Source organism: Mobula birostris, chromosome 5 (assembly GCF_030028105.1).
Source record: "Mobula birostris isolate sMobBir1 chromosome 5, sMobBir1.hap1, whole genome shotgun sequence".
Classification (NCBI taxonomy): domain Eukaryota; kingdom Metazoa; phylum Chordata; class Chondrichthyes; order Myliobatiformes; family Myliobatidae; genus Mobula; species Mobula birostris.
The window spans coordinates 79,226,331-79,251,311 of record NC_092374.1 but is presented as its reverse complement, the minus strand read 5'-3'; the positions used below and the strand labels follow the sequence as shown (position 1 = coordinate 79,251,311).

The following is a 24,981-nucleotide window of genomic DNA, read 5'->3' as shown; positions in this document are numbered from 1 at the left end:
GAATCCATTCCTACTTAAAGGCAAGTGAACGGCCTCTCCCCAGAGTGAACTCAGTGATGTAACACAAGGTTGGATGACTGAGTGAATCCCTTCCCACATTCGGAGCAGGTGAATGGTTTCTCCCCAGTGTGTACTCACTGGTGTGTCTACAGGTTGGATTTCTGAGTGAATCTCTTCCCACAGTCTGAGCAGGAGAATGGTTTCTCCCCCAGTGTAAACCCACTGGTGTCTCCGTAGCCTGCATGAGTCTGTGAATGCCTTCCCACCGTATGAGCAGGTGAATGGTTTCTCCCCAGTGTGATCTTGCTGGTGTCTCTGTAACGTGGAGGAGTCTGTGAATGCCGTCCATTCATCAGAGCAGGTGAATGGCCTCTCCCCAGTGTGAACTCGGTAATGTGACACCAGGTTGGATATCTGAGTGAATCCCTTCCCACATTCGGAGTAGATGAATGGTTTCCCCCCAGTGTGAACTGGTGTCTCTGTAGCATGGATGAGTGTGTGAATGCCTTCCACAGTCTGAGCAGGTTAACGGCATCCTCCTAGTGTGAACTGACTGGGTGCCAGTGGTAAAGATAACCAAATGAATCCCTTTCCACACACAGAAAAAGGTGAATGGTCTCCCTCACATATGAACCTACAGGTGCACCAGTAGCTGAAATGACTTGAGTATATCCCTTCCCACAGTCTAAGCAGGTTAACGGCCTCTCATCAGAGTGAACTAATTGCTGGGTCAATAGTAGAGATGACTGAATGAAATTTTTCCCACATTCAGAGCAGATGTCAAGCTGCTAATGCGTATGAAGTCAGTCATGTATCAGGTATTCAGAGGACCGAGTGAAGCTCTTCCCACATACAGAACAGTTGAGCAATCTCTCTGCCTGGTGAACTCAGTGGTGTGTCCACAATGGGATGAGTGACTGAATCTCTTCCCACGGTCTGAGCAGGTCAATGTTCTCTCACCAGTAAATTTTCTGGAATATCTTCAGCATCATTTGCAGAGTGAATTGCTTCCCACAGTCAGAATACATGGAGCATTTCTTGGTGTGAATTGCTGATGTATCTTCAGGCTGGATGACTGAGTAGATCCCCTCCCACACACAGAGCAGGTGAATAGTCTTTTTCACACTGTGAACTCACTGGTGTGACTGCAGTCAGTTTCAAGGAACCTAAGATTATTCTATTTGGTGATTTCAACTTCCCACATATATACTGGGACTCCCATAATGTAAATGGACTAGATGGGATAGAGTTTGTCAAATGCGTTCAGGTAAGTTTTATTCATCGGTACATTGAGTCCCAATGACAGAGTGTGTGATATGGGATCTGATTTTAGGGAATCAGACAGGCAGGTACCAGAAATTTGTGTGTGAACACTTTTCATCTAATGATCATAATGCCTTTAGTTTCATAGTAAATATGCAAAAAGATATATCTGGTCAGCAGGTTGAGATTCTAAATTGGACAAAGGCCAATTTGGATGGTATTGTTGCAATGGGGCGTAGGGAGCGATGAAAGTGTAGGACACAGACACTGAGGTAGCATTAACAAAAGTGTGTTTATTAATAGTTGCCAGGAAAGCTGGGGAGCGAGGATAGAATGCTTACACGGACGCGGATGTGGGACAACAAACAGGAGGAGCTCGGATATGGAGCCTGAACTTGGACTTGGATTTGAACTTGAGCCTGGAATTGGACAAGGACTTGGACACAGAGACTGGACTTGGACTCAGAGCTTGGACTTGGACTTGGACCTGAAACCTGGAGTTGGACTTGGACTTGGATCCGGAGCCTGGACTTCGACTCGGACTTGGACACACAGCCTGGTCTTGGACCGGGAGTGTGGACTTGTACTTGGACTTGGACACGAAGCATGGACTTCGACTTGGACCCAAAGCCTGGACTTGGACTCAGAGCCTTGGCTTGTACTTGTACTTGGACCCAGAGCCTGGACTTGGACTTGGACTCGAGACTAGACTTGGACATGGACTTGGACCTGGAGCCTGGACTTGAACTTGGACTCGGACGCAGAGAGACAAAATTCCCAACTCGGAGTAGCGGCAAAGGGCCAGACCTACTCAGCTGGAAACGAGGCGACAAAACCAAACAACAACAGACAATCCATATCTTGACGTTCAGTAGCTCATGAAGCGGCAAACAGCTGGCAATCACTCAATTGGACACGAAGAGACAGAATTCTCAACTCCGGAGTAGTGGCAAACAGCCGGACCTACTTAGCTGGAAATGAGATGACTAAACCAACCAATGACAGACAATATGAAACTTGACACAGAGTAGTTCATGAAGCGGCAAACGGCCGGCAATCACCCAGCTGGACACGAAGAGACAGAATTCCCAACTTGGAGTATCGGCAAATGGCCGGACCTACTCAGCTGGAAATGAGACGACTAAACCAACCAACAACAGACAATATGAATCTTGACATGGAGTAGCTCATGAAGTGGCAAATGGCTGGCAATCCCTTAGCAGATCACGAAGAGACAGAATTTCCAACTCGGAGTAGCGGCAAATGGCTGGAACCTACTCAGCTGGAAACGAAACGACAAAAACCAAACAATACCAGTCCATGTGTATCTTGGCTCGGAGTGGCAGCAATCGGCCAGCAAATCTCAGCTGGACATGAAAATGACAGAATTCGAATCTTGACTCGGAGTAGCGGCAAAACAGCTGGCAACTCAGCTGGGCATGAAAACGACTGAATTCACTAAGCAGTCACAGGCACCGAAGCAACTTAAAACCACGATTCTGGGCGGCTCCAGGATAAGCATAGCTGGACTGACTACGGTGATGAACCAGCAGTGAGTAGATGTAAGCCAGAGTTTTTATGCTGCCAGTTTGAATGAGGATCAGGTGCCCTAATCAAGGAGCCCAGTGGAACATGGGAGAAAGGAAATTAACTGAAATGAGGAGTCAACGGACCAGACTGTGACAGCTATGAGAATGGAGATGGCAGGTGTGGATTGAGACAAGTTGTTTCTGGCAACAAAAAGGAGGTTCATTGCTGGTAAGCACAAAGGAGGTGCTTACGAAGGATAATAAATGCAAGAGAACACTTAAGAAAGAAATCAGGAGGGCTAAAAGAAGTCATGGGGTTGCCCTGGAAGACAAGATGAAAGAGAATCCTAAGGGGTTCTACAGATACTGTATGTTAAGAGCAAAACGATTGCAAGGGATGAAATTGGTCCTCTGGAAGATCAGAATGGTGATGAAGTTCTAAGGGTGTTGGGGAAGTAGGAAATTTTTTTAGAACTTTGCACTTTGTCAGCATGACTTGTGTAATACCCACCCCGCCTGACTGCCTGATTAATTTATACCCGCCCCGTGTGACTGCCTGGTTGATTGACAAAGATAGCTGGCTTCTGCATGCCTGTCAAACCACAAAGAAGACTGCTTCCTTCTGTTTGCACATGTTCTATAATGATTAACAGCTCTTTGTATGGAAACAAACCTGGTACGGAAGTTGTCCTGTCCAAGACCGAAAGAAGCTACGGAAGATCATGAACACAGCGCAGCACATCACACAAACCAATCTTCCATCCTAGGACTCACTTTACACCGCATGCTGTCAGGGCAGTGCTGCCAGGATAATCAAGGCCACGACCCACCCAGCCAACACACTTTTCATCCCTCTTCCCTCCGGGAGAAGGCTCAGGAGCTTGAAGACTCATACGGCCAGATTTGGGAACATCTTCTTTCCAACTGTGATAAGACTGCTGAATCGATCCCGACCTGGATCTGGGCTGTACCCTCCAAATATCCGGACCTGCCTCTCGGTTTTTTTGCACTACCTTACTTTCCATTTTTCTATTTTTAGTATTTAATATTTGTAATCCAGGGAGCGGGAAGTGCAGAATCAAATATCGCTGTGATGATTGTACGTTCTAGTATCAATTGTCTGGCTACAATAAAGTATAAAGTATAAAGTATGGTATAAAGGCCGATTCTGTACTAACTAAGTTAGAGGTCCGATACAAGCCCCCAGAAGGAGAGGAACTCTTTCCCTCTGTCATGTGGCTCTGCACCTCTCGCTGGCTGAGCTTGAGAAAATAAATTGAAGTCAAGGATCAACTGATAAATTGTTTACTGTGTGGTTATTGGTCCGGCGAATTAAGTTTACATTTGGTGCCATGACTCGGATCCCAACATAGGGAAAGTCCCTGTGGGCTGAGTAAGTGACAGAGAGTTGCAGGTGAGTATTAACGGGTGGTTGGGCACCCCGAGGTGTTTTACCTCTGAATGTCCCTCCTACTTGTCCGATATGTCTGCCCCTCGCCCAGAGGAACTGGTACCTTGACGGAATCTAATGAATTGCCAGGACCAGGATAGTGAGGTAAGTGTATACTTATGTTAATACTGAAGGTCTGTTGGTGCTGGGTCGACTTGTCTAATTGGACAATGGGCAAGGAAAGGGCCCAGTCTATTTGTATAATTGGACAATAGGTCTTTGGCCTGGTCCATTAAACTGTATAATTGAATAATCAGCACAGGATGGGACAGACTTTGGATACAGAGGGCAAGGGAACTCCCTTGCAGTCTATGTGTGAACAAATACCAGATAAGGAAATGGACCTCCGGATGGTAAGTGCAGCGCTGACTAAGAAATTGGGGAGTGGTGTGTGGCCACTGGGGGGGACCCTGGGATATTACCTCATGTGAACAAGCAGTAAATGTGATATGGAAAAAAAACTGTGGAAAGAAGTGGAACAGTACATTATTAGCAAGTTGGAGGAATAATGCTTGTGACGAAAGGATAGATGTACGTATGGCAGCAGGAACGCCAAAAAGTCGGGAGACGCTAAAAGCGGAATGTGAATGGGTAGATGGGTGTCAAAAATGAGAGCAGGAGAAACAATGTAAGCAAACCAAGTCCGGCCTAGATAGGAGAGAAGGGCGGGAACATCAGTCTAAAGTTCAAACTAATAGGGAAACAAGGAATCCTGAACCTATGTCTGGCATACCGACCCTGTTTGAGGACAGTGACTGTGATGAGGATTGGGCACCCACAGTATCCTCCCCCCAACCTATCAGGGGCCAAGTGCACCCAGTGCTCCCGAACCCCAATCCTCCCAGTATTCAGATACAGTGGCCACTCGGGTAAAACAGCAGCAGCGGGGAAAGGGGAGGCTCTCTATATCCTGAGATCCAGAAAGGAAATACCAAGGATTATTCTGAGACAGGGAGGGAAGAATCTAATAAAACTCCAGAGTTAATGGCTCCACAAAGACAATTGCCCACCCGCATGCTGCCCAATCCATGAGCAGCGAAGGAGGGACAGCCCTCAGTGATTCCTGTGTATGCACCCTGGAAGCCTCAAGAAATGATAGTGATCATGAATCAGGCCCCAGATAGAAAAGAAAAACCAGCATAGTTTGCTCAGTATGTCTGCAGTACTATATAAATGTATAATGCAACCCCGCAAGATTTATTTGGTCTCTGCTGCATAATTCTCTCAGCTGATGAGGGGCGGAATGGAAGGCAGAATTAAGATACCAAACCCATCAGGAGTTACAGGTGGGAACCCATAATGAGAATAAACAGACAGAACAGATCATTCAAGCCTTGGAGAGGGCTCTCCAACAACCTGTAAACATCACTACAATACTTGAATGCAAACCTAAGCCTGGGGAATCGGGACCCGACTATTGGGAGTGATTTGTGACCTGCTATGACACTTTCGCAGGAGATCAAGCCTTTAATAATGGGAATCCATTCCCCCAGTTTAATGCCTTACTGCTCCAATGCTTACCAACTAAGTTAGCCAACGTGATTAAAAGAAATAATATGGATTGGCCTGACAATGACCGAGATCGAATGCGACGAGCTTTGACATATTATCTGGACACAGTTTTCGAATCCTGATCAACCCCTAAGGGAACTAATATTAAACGTAAATATGTTCAGCGGGAAGAAGGACACAAGCGGGCTATATCTGGGGATCAGAAATGGGAACAAAAACCTACCGAGGGACAGGTGGGGACAACAACCTGTTTAGAAATTGACAAGCAAGGATGCTCCCTACCATGAGTACCACCCCTCAGGAAGAGCCCAATGTAATATTGCAAGTTGCTGGAATTCCAATTCTGTTTATGATTGATACGGGGGCAACCACATCCACTCTCAATCAGGAAATAGTATCGGAAAAGGGATTCCAGCTATCAGACGCTACAATCTCTCTGTCTGGGTTCGAAGGCACGGAACGTACGTATTCACGTACCCAGTCACTGCAGGTGGAATTACAGGGGAACCAGTGTGAGGTTTCATTTGCAGTCGCCACCAGTCTGAGGTGTAATCTAGCGGGGGTGGGGGGACTTGCTCTGTCCGTTGGAAGTCGAGATTCTATGCACAGACAAGGGTACCACCCTGGGCCTAGTGAACAACCGACAGCTTCCCCAGTTTCCGACCCCCCCCAGTGGTGGGCACTTAATCTGGACTCAACTTCGTTTGAACCCCACTGCCAGTGGTCGACCCCCATGTGACCCTCTGCTATGACCCTATGGGGTGATCAACTGAGGAAAGCCAATATTATGCACCACTTGAGGGACAGAAGTTCCCAGTCACAGTGATTGAAGAGGTTAAAGGAAGAGAGGGCAGTGCATTACTGGCCGAAGTTCCGGATTTCCCTTGGCGACAGATAGGACTGGTGGTTCCCCATACCACCGTTAGGGTTTACCCTGGGTTCAAGCCAAAGAGCCTAGGGTTCCTTCCCTACACCCTGACGAAACAAGCCTCCAACACCAAGGGAGACTGGCAAGATTTACCTGTGGGCCAACTCCGATACTGGAGGGAGTCTGAGTTGAAGACAGGATATCTGGTAAGACACTCTTTTAATAGTGACCGAACCCAAGATGTTGTACCCCATCTCTGGGCAATTTCAGGCCATGAAGTCAGCCACACCAACTGCCCCCCCGATCTGGATCACCATGAAAGAAGGACAGATTCTCCCATCCATTATGTAATACCCTCTCAAGCCCAAGGAAACGTTTTATGAGAATGGAAGCTCTTTTGTGGGTCCAGCAGATAAACAATATTACAGCTATGCGATAATGACGGACAGTGAAGTAATTAAGCAAGCCTCTTTTGAAGCAGCTGTCTACGCCCAGAAAGCTGAGCTGCTTGGTCTGACTCATTCCTGTATTGTAGTAACAGACAAAAGTGTGAACATTTACACAGACTCCCGTTATGGATTTGGAAATGTACATGACTGCGGGGCTCTCTGAGAACATCGAGGATTCCTGACTTCCTCTGGCCACCCCATTAGTAATGCCACCTTGGTAAACAACTTACTCACTGCTCCACAGCTACCTTGAGTTTTGGCTATTATTAAATGTGTGGCCCACACCTGGATGTCTGACCGGGCCACTAAAGGCAATATCTTAGCAGATAAGACAGTGAAAAGTGCGGCACAGTCCTCGGTAGTTGTAGTCCCCTTGGGTTCCCGTCAAGCAACCTTCTGTGACTTAAGCAGAACGGGTTTGCCAGACATGTGGGAGGTACGTATTTTCAGGTGGACACCTCTGAGGAGGAGCGCAAACTGTGGTCCCAGATGCGGTGCCAGAAAGACCCTGACCACTGGGTTTTCGGATCACCCCAGCAGGTCAGCTTTGTGTTCCTACACAGTTTTTACCAATATTGGTCGATTATATACATAATTGTATACACCTGGAAAAGGAGGAAATAGTTGGTAACCTGTACCCTGCACATCGGGTAAGTACATTGCTATAGATACTGCATAGTTATTATAGTAGATGGATTGAAGCTATTCCAACTACCGATAATACTGCTATGACTGTTATGAAGATATTATTATGGGAAATAATTCCCAGGTACGGCCTGCCAGAGATGCTGAGCTCTGACAATGGCCCACACTTTGTGGTGAAAGTAAATGAAGGGGTATGTAACAAACTAGCTATCAAGCAACAATTCTACTTTGTACACAACCCATGGGCCACTGGCATAGTGGAAAGAGCCAACGGTACTCTGAAGAGTAAATTGGCCAAACTAACGGCGGAGACTGGACTCACTTGGTTGAAGGTCCTACCCTTAGCCCTATTCCACATGAGGGTTACACCACAGGGGAAAACAGAGTTGTCACCAGCTGAAATCATTTATGGATGGCCCATGAGGACCCCCTGGGGACCAAGATCTTGTGTAACATTGCTCCTAGAAAGTCTACCAGCAAAATTGGATATGCATACCCTAGGGGAAGAGATGGGGAAATATATATGCCAACTAACCAAAATTCTCCAAGCATTACATTCACAGGTATAACAGGCTACAAGGATACAAGGAAGAGAACTACCCTGCAGAGAAGAGTGACTATTCCACCATAGAACCTGGGGATTTTGTCCTGATCAGAACTGGGATCAAGGGAAACTCGGACCTCGGTGGAGAGGACCTTATCAGGTGTTACTGACCACTCCCTCGGCTGTAAAACTGAAGGGGCAATTTCGGTGGTTACATCCAACAGACTGCAAATGTGCTACTGAAGGAGCTGAGTAGAAGGACTCTTTCGGACTAAAGGAAAATGTATTGGTTGATAGTGGTGTTTGTGCTTATGTCTTTGAGAGGGCTCACCCCAGCATCTGGGGGCCCCCATGTTAACACCTTTTTGTCTCTCTGCCACACTTATGCTAAACAAGTAGAACAGGGGGCACGTTGGGTATGTGCCAAAATCCCCCAGCATGGAAAGGCAATGATCCCCATGTCCGTAGTTCCTTTTAATTCTAGTGAGGTCATGTCCGTGATGCTTTTTAATGGAAGGAGGAATGGAAGTGCCACAAGTTGCACATTGGAATGAGGACTGCTCCCCCGTTGCTTCAATGGGTGGTATTTTCGGTCCCCTCCCAGGATCCTTCTAAATTGTGGCCAGGAATTGGGATTGATTTACCCCTGAAACCATTGAATACTAGTTGTTACTGTAATTTTATCAAAAATGCTCCATATAAGGTAGGAGTAAGCTCGTGTACTCGGAATAAGACATATGTGAGCGGGTATAGTACACCTTGTCCCCTTAATGGTACTTATTGGATCTGTGGGAATAGATCATAACCCTGGCTGCTGGGAGAAAGATTTCATGGGTGCTCCCGGAGCCCCTCGTTTATGACCTCTACCTCCAAAAAGGATAAGGGATGGAGTGGATGTTGTTATCTAGCATATTTAGTACCCCACTTCAGAGTTCTGGCCCAGCCTCAAGATCACGTTTATTGGAATAAACAATGGAGAGGAGTAACTGAAACTGGACGATTTTGGATGATCGCCTTCCCCTCCTACGGGGCAGCCAGAAATTCCAGGGAGATAATTAACTTAGCAGTAACCCTAGAAGAGTTAGCCAATAATACAGCCGGGGCACTAACTGGTACTCAAGCGCAGGTGACTGAAATATCCACCGAAATGATTACAATCCGGCAAACAGTCCTACAGAACCGGATGGCCCTTGATTTTATTCTGGCAGAAAAAGGAGGGACCTGTGCTATTATAGGAAAAGAATGCTGCACCTATATCCCTGACGAATCCTCAAATATTACTGATCTATCTAAACACATAACCCAAGAGATTCAGGAAATCCAAGATGCTGGCAGTAAGCTACACAGTTTTAGGACTAGTAAGGCAGGGGGATGACCCTGGCCCTTTAATATATTCGGGGACTTCTGGGGAGTGTTTCTGCATTTCGGAAGTCTGATTGTATTAATTTTAATTATTGTCTGTATCCTACGGTGTCTTTGGCCATGTTTTGTATCATGTTGTAGAAGCAACAATCGGTTGTGAAAGGTTATCATATAATGATAAAAAGGAGGGAATGATGAAGTTTTAAGAGTGTTGGGGCAGTAGGGAATGATTTTTCGAACTTTGCATTTTGTCAGCATGACTTGTGTAAAACCCGCCCTGCCTGACTGCCTGATCAATTTATACCCGCCCCACGTGACTGCCTGATTGACTTGTGTAATACCCACCCTGTGTGACTGCCTGATTGACAAAGATAGCTGACTTCTGCATACCTGTCAAACCACAAAGAAGACTGCTTCATTCTGTTTGCACATGTTCTGTAATGATTAACAACTCTTTGTATGGTATAAAGGCCAATTCTGTACTAAGTAAGAGGTCCGATACGAGTCCCCAGGAGAGGAACTCTTTCCCTCTGTTGTGCGGCTCCGCGCTTCTCGCTGGCTGAGCTTGAGAAAATAAACTGAGGTCAAGGATAAAGTGATAAATTGTTCACTGTGTGGTTATTGGTCCGGTGATTTTAATTTTACAATGGTAATCCACTTGTGGGACCACAAGAGATGGGGGGAGATCTTAAGTCTTTTTTTTCGCATCCGTATTTACTGAGGAGATGGACAGAGTCTTTATCAATGTTTGAGAGAAGTTTGGATAAGTACATGGTTAGTAAGTGTATGGAGAGCTTTGGTCCCGGTGCAGGTCGAGGCAGAATGCCATTTAAATGATTCTTACAGACGAGAATGGTGGTGTGCTGTACGCTCTCTGACTCTGAAGGAAGGAAGGGGTTTGTTTCTTTTTTCTCCCAGGTGTCATTAATTGATATCTTCATTCACTGGAAGGTGGACACTTCATCTGAGATTAACTTGAACTCTATTTTAGGTCAGATTTCCCCATCCTTGGATTTAAATAGCTGAATATCCACAGTGCCTGGCAGGGAGAGTACACATAGTGTCACCCATCGCTGCTTCTTTACCTAGAAACCCCCACGAACGAGATCTCCGTCTATCGGACACGCTCCCAGCAATACGTATGTGCCATAGAAATAGCGCCGTCACTGTCGCTCATCAGCTGAATGCTGCCGGAGTCCCGGATACGGATTATGTGGCTGAGAGAGAGGAAAAGGATCGGGACTATCTCGGGGTGCAGGGCCACAGTGTGTCCAAAGCTCACAATTGTCCGTCAGTCACGGTGTGGATGCCACTGCCAACGAAATCACCGCCCAGAACCCTGTGCATACCTGCTGCCAGTCCTCCTGAGGGTCTTGTTCACTGCAGGTGTGATTTCCAGAAAGATCTATGACCGTTACGCCTGCGCATTTGATCGTCTGAACACCGGCAGCAAATGGAAGCACCAAGGTGTCTGGGTAACTGAGGTGGCTCTATACATGTCTGCAAGCTCCAGTTACCCTATACTACATGGCTCAATAACAATCACTGTTTTTATGTAGAACGTTCTGAGGGGACTTTAACTCAGAATCACCAGGTATTCAATGTGTCAAATGTCAAAGTCGAACCCACTTACAAATGCAAATAAAAAACACACGAGATTCTGTAGATGCTGAAAATTAGAGCAACACACAAGAAACTTCTGGGGGAACTCAGCAGGACAGGCAGCATCTAAGCAGAGGAATTATCTGTCTAGGCATGGTGAGGGGTCTCAGATCCAAATGTCAACTGTCCATTCCTCTCCGTAGATGCTGCTTGACTCACTGAGTTCCTCCAGCATTTTGCAGAAATAAACATTTTTCAATCAATCAGTTTCCAAATGTTGCTGATCTTCCATACTCCTGCTCTGATTCCCTCTTTCTCCTCCTGAAAAAGTCTATCTCCCACGCCTTTCTGGAGCCCCAAAGCACTGACTTTTGCTGGGTCTCCCATTGCTTTCCGAGCCTGATCCATTGAAGATTTACCCACCATTCTGTTGTCAGACCATAGTAGACTTTAGAGTGTCCATTGCAACAACTGAGCTGCATAAGGCACATCCCTTTGAAATGAGTGAAAATGACCCAAAATGTTGAAAAGAGCACAGAAGTTTAACCACCTATGACATTCTTTGTTGGCCCAGAGCCCTGCAGAATGAGACATGTCAGGGAGAAAACCACAGTGAACCCATCATCTTCTTCAGTCTACAGAAAATCATGCAGGAAATTCCAGAGAAACCTCTTCACCCACAGTGGTGACCAGTTGCAACCTGTCATGAGATGAACAACAGAGGTAGGTTTAAAGGTACTGATATGGAACACAAAGGCAGGCAGGAACCAGCTGGACTGAGTGGCCTCTCAACTGTACAATGGGCCTGTGACAGACAGTAAGCACCTGAGACACAAGATTTCAAATGGAATTGATTTATTTCTCACAGATCTACAATATTAAACACTAGTCTAATATCAAAGCAAAATGTGTTATTGGAGTACATACATGTCACCACATATAACCCTCAGATTGTTTTTCTGCGAGCATACTTTGCAAATCTATAGAACAGTAACTGTAAACGGATCAATGGACAACAAACAGTGCAAACACAAATATAAATAAATAGCAATAAATAATCAGCATGAAATAACAAGATAAAGAGAACTTAAAGTGAGACAATTGGTTAAGGAAACACCAGAAAAAGAAACGGTGTAGTTTTCCCGTTTTCCTCAAAAGCCTGATGGTTGAGGGACAGTAACTGCTCCTGAAACTGGTGGTGCAAGTACCATCTTACCGATGGCAACAGCGAGAAAAGAGCCTGTGATGATCTTGATGATGATGGATGCTGCTTTTCTATGGCAACATTTCATGTAGATGTACTCAATGGTTGGGAGGGCTTTACCCATGATCTACTGGGCCAGATCCATTACCTTTTGTAGGATTTTCCACTCAAAGGCATTGGTGTTCCCATACCAGACTGTAATACAGCCAGTCAGCATACTTTCCACCACACATCTATAGAAATTTGTCAAAGGTTTTGAAGTCATGCCAAATCTCTGCAGAATCCAAGGAAGTAGAGGTGTCATCCTGCTTTATTTGCAATTATGTTTATATGATGGGTTCAGGACATGTCCTCTGGGATAGTGACAGCTCAGAATTTAGAGGTACTGACCCTTTCCACCTCTGATCCTCTGATGTGTACTGGCTGATGAACCTCTGGTTTCCCTCTCCTGATGTCTACAACCAGTTCTTTGGTCTTGTTGACATTGAGACAGACATTGTTGTTCTGACACCCCTCAACCAAATTTTCAATCTCCCTCCTGTGTGCTGATTCATCACCATCTCTGATGCAGCCCACAACAGCGGTGGCATTAGCAAAGTTGAATATGATGTTGGGCTGTACTTAACCACTCAGTTATAGGTGTAAAGCAAGTAGAGCAGGGGGCCAAGCTTACATCCCCTTGGTGATGCTGTGCTGATGGAGATTGTGGAGGGGATTTTGTTGCCAATCCGAACGGACTGGGGTCTGCAAGTGATGAAATTCAGGATCCAGTTGCACAAGGGAGTATTGAGGCCCAGGGCTTAGAGTTTACTGACTAGTTTTGAGGAGTTGATGGTGTTAGATACTGAGGTGTAATCGATAAAGAGCATCCTGATATTTGCAAGTTTACTGTCACAAGACAAAGGAGCAGAAGTAGGCCATTCGGCCCATCAAGTCTGCTCCGCCACTCCACCATGAGCTAAACTATTCTCTCATGTAGTTCCAATATCTGGCTTTTTCCCCATATCCCTTAATACCCTGACTAATTAGATACCTATCAATCTCCTCCTTAAACACCCTCAATGACTGGGCTTCCACAGCTGTATGTGGCAACGAATTCCATAAATCCATGACCCTCTGGCTAAAAAACTTTCTTCTCATCTGTTTTAAATGGGTACTCTGCAATTCTAAGACTGTGGCCTCTTGTTCTGGATGCACCCACCAAGGGAAACAGCCTTTCCACATCTACTCTGTCCAACCCTTTCAACATTCGAAATGTTTCTATGAGATCCCCTCTCACTCTTCTATACTCTAATGAATACAACCCAAGAGCCGACAAACGCTCCTCATATGTTAGCCCCTGCATTCCAGGAATCATCCTCGTAAATCTTCTCTGAACTCTCTCCAACATCAGTACATACCTTCTAAGATAGGGGGCCCAAAACTGCACACAGTATTCCAAATGAGGTCTCACCAGTGCCCCACAGAGCCTCATCAAAACCTCTTTACTCTTATACACTATTCCTCTAGAAATGAATGCCAACATAGCATTTGCTTTCGTACTGCCGATCCAACCTGATGGTTAACCTTTAGGGTATCCTGCACAAGGACCCCCAAGTCCCTTTGCACTTCCGATTTTTGAATTTTCTCCCCATCTAAATAATAATCTGCCTGATTATTTCTTCTTCCAAAATGTACAACTGTACGTTTCTCAACATTGTATTTCATCTGCCATTTCTTTGCCCACTCTCCTAAACTGACCAAGTCTCTCTGCTGACCAGATGTTCCAAGGTGTGTGAAAAGCCAATGAGATGAAATCCACTGCAGACCTGTTGTTTTGGTGGGAAAATTAGAGTGGATCCAAGTCGTCACTCAGACAGGAGCTGATAAGCTTCAACATCAGTATCTCAAAACACTTCATCACTGTGGGTGTAAGTGCCAGTGAGCGATAGTCATTGATGCAGGTTACCACACTCTTCTTGGGCACTGGTATTACTGAAGCCTGTTTGAAGCAAATGAGTACCACACAATGAAACGCTAGCATCAGCAGAACAAACCCTCCAATCCTCAGTGACCAGGCTTCAGTCCTGAGTGTGATAAGCAGCCACAATATATGCAGTATCCAACATTGATCATCAGTTGGGAACTTGCAACTGGATTCAGTCACCATGATGGTTAACATTTTAACATGCAGCTCACTTGAACTTCCTCCCTGATGTGAAGTTGCTGGTGTTTCAGCAGAAGGGATGACAGAGTAAATCTCTTTGCTCACTCTGGACAGAAGCATGGTTTCTACTTGCTGTGAATTTGCTGGAGCCTCAGAGTTGGCTTAACTGAATGAAACCCTTCCCACACTCAGAACAGGTGTACGGCTACTCCCCTGCATGAACTGGCTGGTGTTTCAGTAGCTCTCCGGATACTAATAACACCTTTCCCATACTTGGAAGAAATGAATACCCTCTCCCCAGTGTGAGCTCACTAGTGTTTCTGCAGGTTGGATGCTCAGATGAATCCCTTCCCACACACGGAGCAGGTGAACGGCCTCTCCCCTGTGTGACCTTGCTGGTGTATCTGCTGGTGCAGTGCCCAGTGAATCCCTTCCAAAATGAGAGGCAATGAATAGCATCTCACTGCTATCAGCTATCTGGCCATTCATCAGGTCAGATCACAGACGTGTTCATGGATTCGGGTTCTCCCTGCTTTAACTGGTGTGTTGTCTTCTCAATCATCTCCTCCTCCACATGGTAGTGGGAATAAAAGGATTCTTTTCTATTTGGCAGCCAGTAACTGGTGGTGTTCTGCAGGGGTCTGTGTTGGGACCGCTTCTTTTTATACTGTATATCAATGATTTAGATGATCTAGCTTCAGCTTCTAGATCATCCCTTCCTCCACATGCAAGGATCAGTGGCATTCAAATGCTGAGTAACTGACAGACACAGCAGAACTGACGTGCTCACACGAGGAAATCTGCAGATGCTGGAAATTCAAGCAACACACACAAAATGGGAATGAGACGTGGAATTAAAAGGTGCTTCTGGTGCGGCCTTCTATATATTGGTGAGACCCGACTCAGACTGGGAGACCGTTTCGCTGAACACCTATGCTCTGTCCACCAGAGAAAGCAGGATCTCCCAGTGGCTATACATTTTAATTCCACATCCCATTCCCATTCTGATATGTCTATCCACGGCCTCCTCTACTGTAAAGATGAAGCCACACTCAGGTTGGAGGAACACCTTATATTCCGTCTGGGTAGCCTCTAACCTGATGGCATGAACATTGATTTCTCTAACTTCCATTAATTCCCCTCCTCCCGTTGTTACCCCATCACCTATTTATTTCCTTTTTTTTCTCTCTGTCCCTCTCTCAATTACTCCTTGCCTGCTCTCCATCTTCCTCTGGCGCCCCCCTCCCCCTTTCTCCCTCGGCCTCCCATCCCGTGATCCTCTCCCTTCTCCAGCCTCCTATCCCTTTTGCCAATCAACTTTCCAGCTCTTAGCTTAATCCCTCCCCCTCCTGTCTTCTCCGATCATTTCGGATCTCCCCCTCCCACTTTCAAATCTCTTACTATCTCTTCTTTCAGTTAGAACTGACGTGCTTTTGAGTTTGAGATTCCCGCAAATGAATCCTTAGCCTTTTCTATCCTGTAAAAAGTTTACAAATTACATCAATGGGAGACGGACAATATTTCAGCCAAAATCATGTTGGTCTTTTCTGTGACCTCTGATACCCCAATGTTACAGTGAGGCTCAACAGTTTCGAGGAACAACACTTCAACTGGGCAAACTTCGGCATCTGGACATGGCATCAAATTCATTGTATACCTGTCTGTATCAAAATAGGCCATTTCTGCCCTTCATCAATCTGACCTGGCTCAGTTTCTCTCTCCCATAGAGTCATAGTGAAGTACAGCACAGAAACAGGACATTTGGCCCATCTAGTCTGTGCCAAACCATTAATCTGTCCACTCCTCTGACCTGCACCCAGACCTGAGACCTCCATACGCCTCCCATCCATGTACCAATCCAGTTCAATCTCTTTAATATTGAAATCAACCACACATCCATCATTTGTGCTGGCAATTCATTCCACACTCTCACCAGCCTCTGAGCAAAGATGTTCTCTTAATCATTTCTTTCACACTTAACCCATGACCTCTACTTGTAGTCTCATCCACCCTCAGTGGAAAAAGCCTGTTTGCATTTACCATCTCTGATCCTCTCATAATTGTGTATAGCTCTATCAAATCTCCTCTCAGTTGACTATGTTCTAGGAAATTAAGTCAGAACATCGTCAACCTTTCCAGGTAACTCAGGGCCTCAAGTCCCAGCATTAATCTTGTAAATTTCCTCTGCATTCTTTCAAACTTATTTACATCTTTCCTGCAGGTAGATGACCAAAACCTGGACACAACATTAAATACAATTTCAACATAATATCCCATCTCCTGTACTCAATATATTGATGGATGGGTGTGAACTTGATGTTCCTCCAGTTGAAATGACCGAGTATATCGTTTCCCTTAGTATGAGCAGGTGAATGGCCTCTCCCCAGTGTGAACTTGCTGATGAACTTGTAATTCTGATGACCGAGTGAATTCCTTCCCACATTCAGAGCAGGTGAACTGTTTCTCCCCGGTGTGAACTCGCTGATGTTTGTTCAGGTGCCATGACTGACTGAATCCCTTCCCACATACAGAGCAGGTGAATGGCCTCTCCCCAGTGTGAACTCGGTAATGTGACACAAGTTTGGATGACTGAGTGAATCCCTTCCCACATTCAGAGCAGGTGAATGGTTTCTCTCCAGTGTGAACTCGCTGGTGTCTTTGTAGCGTGGATGAGTCTGTGAATGCCTTCCCACAGTCTGAGCAGGAGAATGGTTTCTCCCCAGTGTGAACTCGCTGGTGTCTCTGTAGTGCGGATGAATCTGTGAATCCCTTTCCACAGTCTGAGCAGGTGAATGGTTTCTCCCCAGTGTGAACTTGCTGGTGTCTCTGTAGCTTGGATGAATCTGTGAATGCCTTCCCACATTCAGAGCAGCAGAATGGCCTCTCCCCAGTGTGAATTTGGTAATGTGACACAAGGTTAGATTTCTGAGTGAACCCCTTCCCACATTCACTGCAGGAGAATGACCTCTCCGCAGTGTGAACTTGCTGGTGTCTCTGTAGTGTGGATGAGTGTGTGAATGTCTTCCCACAGTCTGAGCAGATGTACGGCCTCTCCCCAGTGTGAATTCGGTAATGTGACACAAGGTTGGATTTCTGAGTGAATCTCTTCCCGCAGTCTGAGCAGATGAATGACCTCTCCCCAGTGTGAACCAACTGGTGTTTCTGCAGGTTCGACGAATGAGTGAAGTTCTTCCCACAATCTGAACAAGTGAACGGTTTCTCCCCGGTGTGAACTCGCCAATGTTCATTCAGGTGCCATGACTGAGTGAATGCCTTCCCACATTCAGAGCAGGTGAATGGTTTCTCCCCAGTGTGAACTTGCTGGTGTCTCTGTAGCGTGAAGGAGTGTGTGAATGCCTTCCCACAGACTGAGCATGTCAATGGCCTCTCCCTAGTGTGAACTCGGTAGTGTGACACAAGATTTGATTTCTGTGTGAATCCTTTCCCACATTCAGAGCAGGTGAATGGTTTCTCCCCAGTGTGAATTCGCTGGTGTGCCCGCAGTTTGAATTTCTGAGTGAATGCCTTCCCACAGTCTGAGCAGGTGAACAGCATCACCCTGATGTGAACTCACTAGTGTGCCAATAGTGCAGATGACTAAATGAATCCCTTTCCACACACAGAAAAAGGCGAACAGCCTTTCTCACGTATGAACCCACTAGTGTAACCGTACGTGTAATAACTGAGTGTATTCCTTCTAACGAGTATGAACTCAGTCGTGTATCAGCTATTCAGAGGACTGAGTGAAGCTCTTCCCACATACAGAACAGTTGAGCAATCTCTCTCACCGGTAAACTCAGTGATGTGACCACAATGGGATGAGTGACTGAATCTCTTCCCACAGTCTGAGCAGGTCAACGTTCTCTCACTAGTGAATTTTCTGAAATATCTTCAGCATCGATTGCAGAGTGAATTGCTTCCCGCGGTCAGAACACGTGGAGCATCTCACTACGGTGTGAATTTCTGGTGTAGCTTCAAGCTGAATGACTGAGCAGATCCCCTCCCACACACAAAGCAGGTGAATGATCTTTTTCGCACTGTGAATTCACTCTGGGGCTGCAGGTAAGCTGTGAGTAAATCCCTTCCCACAGTAAGAGAAGGAGAATGATATCTCACTGTGATCAATTCTCTGGCAATTCAGAAAGTCAGATGTTAGGCGTGTTGAATCCCTTGCATAATCAATGCAGTTGAAAACTGATCTCCAGTGAATAAATGCTGGAACACCCTGGTTCCAGTGGGTTACACTGAGTTACAACAAAAAAGTCCATTTCAGACACAAAGCACATTTCCAGCTGGGACGAGACACATCTTCATCTTGGTGTTCCCAAGAAAATAACTGTTCACTCCTTAAATATCTGGACAGAGACAGCGAAAGTGACGTGGTGTTGTGCTTGAGGTTCCCATACACAAATTTTCTGCCGTTTCTAACCTGTAAAAATATTTGCAAAACACATTAATGGATGGAGGAGACTATTTCAGGTGAGATTTCAGTCTGTGGTGAGCTCTGACATCACATTATTACTAAGTTCAACTCAAGTTGGAGGAATTCCCCATCTTCTAACTGGTCACAGATCAGGCATCCTGACTGACCAACTGATTGTATCCCTGTCCGTACCAGAATGGGCCATTTCTGCCCTTCATCAATCTGTGACTTGGCTCAATTTGTCTCTCTCCATTAATAATACCTCAAGTTCTGGTCATGTCCCACAGTACTACAAAGAGCACTGGATATTATATATCTGATCCTACAAATTTTCTAATTAGTCTGATTCCCCCCACCCCCCCAGTTGATTGGCAGTGGTGAACATCACAACGGCAATGGCAATGACAATGAAAATGGTGTGGAGGGCAGTACTCTTTCTCACCAGAGTGTGGCAATTTTGTGATGTGGAAGCTACAGGTCAGTTGTTACCAAGGACAAAGGTGTCTAATATTATTTATGTACACAGAGAGAATGGAACGAAACAAGAGATCATGTACAGAATGGTGCAAAACTATTGGAGATAGAAAAAAAAGCGATTTTCTCAAGAACCAGATCATTCAGGAGGCTGAGGGGGTGATAGAGATGTCATATGGATTCTGTGGACAAGAATGCGATTCTTGGATGGTATGTTGCCCCCCAGGTGCCACAGTCCTGGACACCTTGCACTGAGTCCTCAGCATTCTTAAGTAAAAGGGTGAACACCCAGAGGTCGTGGTGCATGTAGGTACCAATGACATAGGTAGGAAGAATAATGAAGTTTTGCAAAGTGAGTTCAGAGAGTTAATGCTCAGTTATACTTTATACTTCATTGTCGCCAAACTAGAATGTACAATCATCAAGACTCCATGATTCTGATCTCAGGATTGCTGGCCATGCCACATGCTAGTGAGGCCAGAACTAGAGAAAATTATAGCTAAGGAGTTGGTGTAGGAGGAACGGCATAAGATTTTTGGATCATAGGGCTCTCTTTCAGGGAAGGCGGGACCTGTACAAAAGAGATGATTTGCACTTGAACGGAAAGGGGAGTAATATCCTAGTGCGAAGCTTTGCTAATGCTGCACAGTGGGGTCTAAATTAGCATTGCAGGGGGATGGGAACCAGAGTGTCAGAACAGTTAGTGGAGAGCTTGTGGAGACAGATGTTGTTAACACCTCAGACAAGTCAGGAACGAAAAGGTTGAGCATGGTGTGACTAATATCCTGAGAGGTGTAAGAAGTATCATTGGAAAAGTAGATGAGCTCAGGCATGGTCCAACACAGAATTATGATGTTGTAGTCAGTATAACCATATAACAATTACAGCACGGAAACAGGCTATCTCAACCCTTCTAGTCTGTGTCAAACTCTTACTCTCACCTATTCCCACCGACCTGCACTCAGCCCATAATCCTCCATTCCTTTCCTGTCCATATACCTATCCAATTTAACTTGAAATGACAACATCGAACATGCCTCAACCACTTCTGCTGGAAGCTCGTTCCACACAGCTACCACTCTCTGAGCAAAGAAGTTTCCCCTCATGTTACCCCTAAACTTTTGCCCTTTAACTCTCAACTCATGTCCTCTTGTTTGACTCTCCCCCATTCTCAATGGAAAAAGCCTATCTACGTCAACTCTATCTATCCCCTTCATAATTTTAAATACCTCTGTCAAGTCCCCCCTCAACCTTCTATGCTCCAAAGAAAAAAGACCTAACTTGTTCAACCTTTCTCTGTAACTTAGAAGATGAAACCCAGGCAATATTTTAGTAAATCTCCTCTGTACTCTCTCAATTTTATTGACATCTTTCCTATAATTTGGTGACCAGAACTGTACACAAGACTCCAAATTTGGCCTCACCAATGCCTTGCACAATTTCAACATTACATCCCAACTCCTACACTCAATGCTCTGATTTATAAAGGCCAGCATACCAAAAGCTTTCTTCACCACCCTATCCACATGAGATTCCACCTTCAGGGAACTATGCACCATTATTCCTAGATCCCTCTGTCCTACTGCATTCTTCAATGCCCTACCACTTACCATGTATGTCCTATTTTGATTAGTCCTACCAAAACGTATTTTCACATTTACCAGCATTAAACTCCATCTGCCATCTTTCAGCCCACTCTTCTAAGTAGTCTAAATCTCTCTGCCAGCTTTGAAAACCTACTTCATTATCCACAACTCCACCTATCTTAGTATCATCTGCATACTTACTCATCCAATTTACCACCCCATCATCCAGATCATTAATATATATGACGAACAACAATGGACCCAGTACAGATCCCTGAGGCACACCGCTACACACTGTCCTCCAATCTGACACAAAGTTATCCACCACTACTCTCTGGTGTCTCCCATTCCGCCACTGCTGAATCCATTTTACTACTTCAATATTAATACCTAACGATTGAACCTTCCGAACTAACCTTCCATGTGGAACTATGTCAAAGGCCTTACTGAAGTCCACTGCTTTGCCGTCAACTTTCCTAGTAACCTCTTCAAGAAATTCAATAAGATTTGTCAAACATGACCTTCCACGCACAAATCCATGTTGACTGTTCCTAATCAGATCCTGTCTATCCAGATAATTATATATATCATCTCTAAGAATACTTTCCATCAATTTACCCACCACTGACGTCAAACTCACAGGCCGATAATTGCTAAGTTTACTCTTAGAAACCTTTTTAAACAATGGAACAACATGAGCAATATGCCAATCCTCTGGCACCATTCCTGTTTCTAATGACATTTGAAATATTTCTGTCAAGCCCCTGCTATTTCCACACTAACTTCTCTCAAGGCCCTAGGGAATATCCTGTCCGGATCCGGAGACTTACTCAAGCTTATATTCCTTAAAAGCGCCAGAACTTCCTCTTCTTTAATCATTATACTTTACATAACTACCCTTCTTGTTTCCTTTATCTTACACAATTCAATATCCTTCTCCTTAGTGAATACCAAAGAAAAGAAATTGTTCAAAATCTCCCCTATCTCTTTTGGCTCCACACATAGCCGTCCACTCTGATTCTCTTAGGGCCCAATTTTATCCCTCACTATCCTTTTGTTATTAAAATAATAGTGAGACTTGGTTGCAGGAGAGGCAGGACTGGCAGCTTAATGTCCCAGAGTTCTGTTGTTTTAAACCTGATAAGAGTGGGAGGGATGGCCTTGCTAGTCAGGGAAACTGTCATGGTAGTGTTCAGTCAGGACAGATTGGAGAACTCCACTAGTGAGGGATTATGGGTGGAACTGAGAAATAAGAAAGTATGACATGGGGCTATATTACAGATCATACAACAGTCCGAGGGATTTAGAGGAACAAATATGCAGAGAGATTGCAGACTGTAGCAAGGAACATAAGATGGTTATCGTCAGTGATGTCAAATGTGTTCAGGTAAGCTTTATTAATCAGCACATTGAATCTTCAATGACAGAGTGTGTGATACTGGATCTGTTATTAGGGAATGAGACAGGATAAGTGGCAGAAATTTGTGTAGGTGAGTACTTTTCATCTAGTGATCATAATGCCATTAGTTTCATAGTAATTATGCAAAAAGATAGGTCTGGTCGGCAGGTTGAGATTCTAAATTGGAGAAAGGCCATTTTGGATGGTATGAGAACGGAGATGGATAGGACAGGTTGTTAATGGCAACAAAAAGGAGGTTCATTGCTGGGAAGCACAAATGAGGTGCTTACTGAGGATAATAAGTGCAAGAGAATACTTAAGAAAGAAATCAGGAGGGCTAAAAGAAGTCATGGGGTTGCCCTGGAAGACAAGATGAAAGAGGATTCTGCAGATATGTTACTAGCAAAATGATTGCAAAGGACGAAATTGGTTCTCTGGAAATTCAGAATAGCAATCCATGTGTGAAACCGAAAGAGATGGGGGGAAATCTTAAATCATATTTTTTGCATCTGTATTTACTCAGGAGATGGACACAGAGTCTATATCAATATTTGAGAGAAGTTTGGATAACTACATAGGTAGTAAGGGTATGGAGAGCTTTGGTGCCTGTGCAGGTCAATGAGAGTTTAATTGATTCTCACGGACTAGAAGGGCCGAAGAGCCTGGTAGTTTGCTGTACTTTCTCTGACTCTGAAGGAAGGAAGGAAGGATTTTGTTCCCCCCCCCCCCCAAGGTGTCATTGATATTTTCATTCACCGGAAGGTAGACTCTTCATTTGAGATTAACTCGGAACTATATTTTAGTTTACAGTTCCTAATCCTTGGATTTACAGAGCTGGAGCTCGACAGTGCCTGAGAAAACCATCCGCTCCGTCTACACTTCCAAACGGACACGGACTAGTGGGGAAAGAACTGCTCATGTCACCCATGGCTGCTTCTTTACCCAGAAGCCCCCACGAGCAAGATCTGGGTCTATCAGACACGCTCCCAGCAATGCGCATGCGCCGTACAAATGCCATCACTTTCGCTCATCAGCCGAAAGCTGCCCGAGTCTTGGATACAGATCGTGCGGCTGAGAGAAAGGAAAAGGAACGGGACTATCTCGGGGTGCAGGACCACAGTGTGTTCAAAGCTCTCAGGAATTGTCCCTCAGTCGCGGTGTGGACGCCAATGCCGACGAAATCCCCACCCGGAACCCTGATCATACCTGCTGCTGATCCTCCTGAGGGTCTTGTTCACTCAGCGCATGTGCGATTTCCAGAAAGATCTGCGACCCTCACGCCTGCGCATTGGATCGTCTGATCAGCGGCGGCGAATTCTGAAGCGCCGAGGTGTCTGGGTAACTGAGGTGTCTATACATGTCTGCAAACTGCGGTTACCCTATGTCACATGGCTCAAAAACAGTCAATGTTTTTATGTAGAACACTCTGAGGGGACTTTAACTCAATATCACCAGGTATTCAGTGTGTCAAATGTCAAAGTCGAACCCACTTACAGATACAAATAGAAAACACACGAGATTCTGCAGATACTGAAAATTAGAGCCATACTCAAAGATCAGGCAGCATCTAAGCAGAGGAATTATCTGTCGAGGCTTGGTGAGGGGTCTCAGCTCCAATTGTCAGCTGCTTATTCCTCTCCATAGATGCTGCTTGACCCACTGAGTTCCTCCAGCATTTTGCAGAAATAAACATTTCAAATGTTGCTGATCTTTCATTGATAGCTACATATTCCTGCTCTGATTCCCTCTTTCTCCTTCCTTGGCTTTTGCTGGGACTCCCTTTGGTTTCTGACCCTGATCCATTGAAGATTTACCCACCATTCTGCTGTCAGACAATAGTAGACTTTAGTGTCCATTGCAACAATTGAGCTCAGCTGCATAAGGCACAATCCTTTGAAATCAGTAAAAATGAACCAAAATGTTGAAAAGAGCACAGAGGTTTAACCGCCCGTGACATTCTTCGTTGGCCCAGAGCCCTGAAGAATTAGGCACGTCAGGGACAAAACCACAGTGAGCCCAATGTCTTCTTCAGTCTGCAGAAAATCATGCAGGAAATTCCAGGGAAACCTCTTCACCCACAGTGGTGACCAGTTGCAAGCTGTCATGAGATGAACAACAGAGGTGGATTTAAAGGTACTGATATGGAACAGAAAGACAGGCAGGGACCAGCTGGACTGAGTGGCCTCTCAACTGTACAATGGGCATGTGACAGACAGTAAGCACACAGGATTTCAGATGGAACTGATTTACTTCTCACAGATCTACAATATTAAACACTAGCCTAATATCAATGTTTTATCAGAGTACATATGTGTCACCAGATATAACCCTCAGATTCTTTTTCTGCGAGCATACTTTGCAAATCTATAGAACAGTGACTAAACAGGATCAATGAACAACAATCAGTGCAAACACAAATATAAATAAATAGGAATAAATAATCAGCATGAAATTACAAGATAAAGAGTACTTAAAGTGAGACAATTGGTTATGGAAACACCAGTGTAGTTATTCCATTTTGTTCA

At 45.1% G+C, this 24,981-nt stretch overlaps 1 protein-coding gene across 1 annotated transcript in view; it reads right to left on the bottom strand.

The window, feature by feature from the left end:
* The window catches only part of LOC140198362 (uncharacterized), a 45,146-nt gene extending 21,456 nt beyond the window's left edge, over positions 1–23,690 (bottom strand). Inside the window, exons 1-5 of the mRNA XM_072259459.1 lie at positions 23,663–23,690; positions 16,933–19,003; positions 10,972–11,058; positions 639–785; positions 308–516 (exon numbers count right to left, since the gene is read on the bottom strand). Of these exons, the coding sequence (XP_072115560.1) occupies positions 308–516; positions 639–785; positions 10,972–11,058; positions 16,933–18,129 (1,640 nt within the window). The 5' untranslated portion in view covers positions 18,130–19,003; positions 23,663–23,690. The remainder of the gene's footprint in view (positions 1–307; positions 517–638; positions 786–10,971; positions 11,059–16,932; positions 19,004–23,662) is intronic.
* Positions 23,691–24,981: the final 1,291 nt, after the last annotated feature.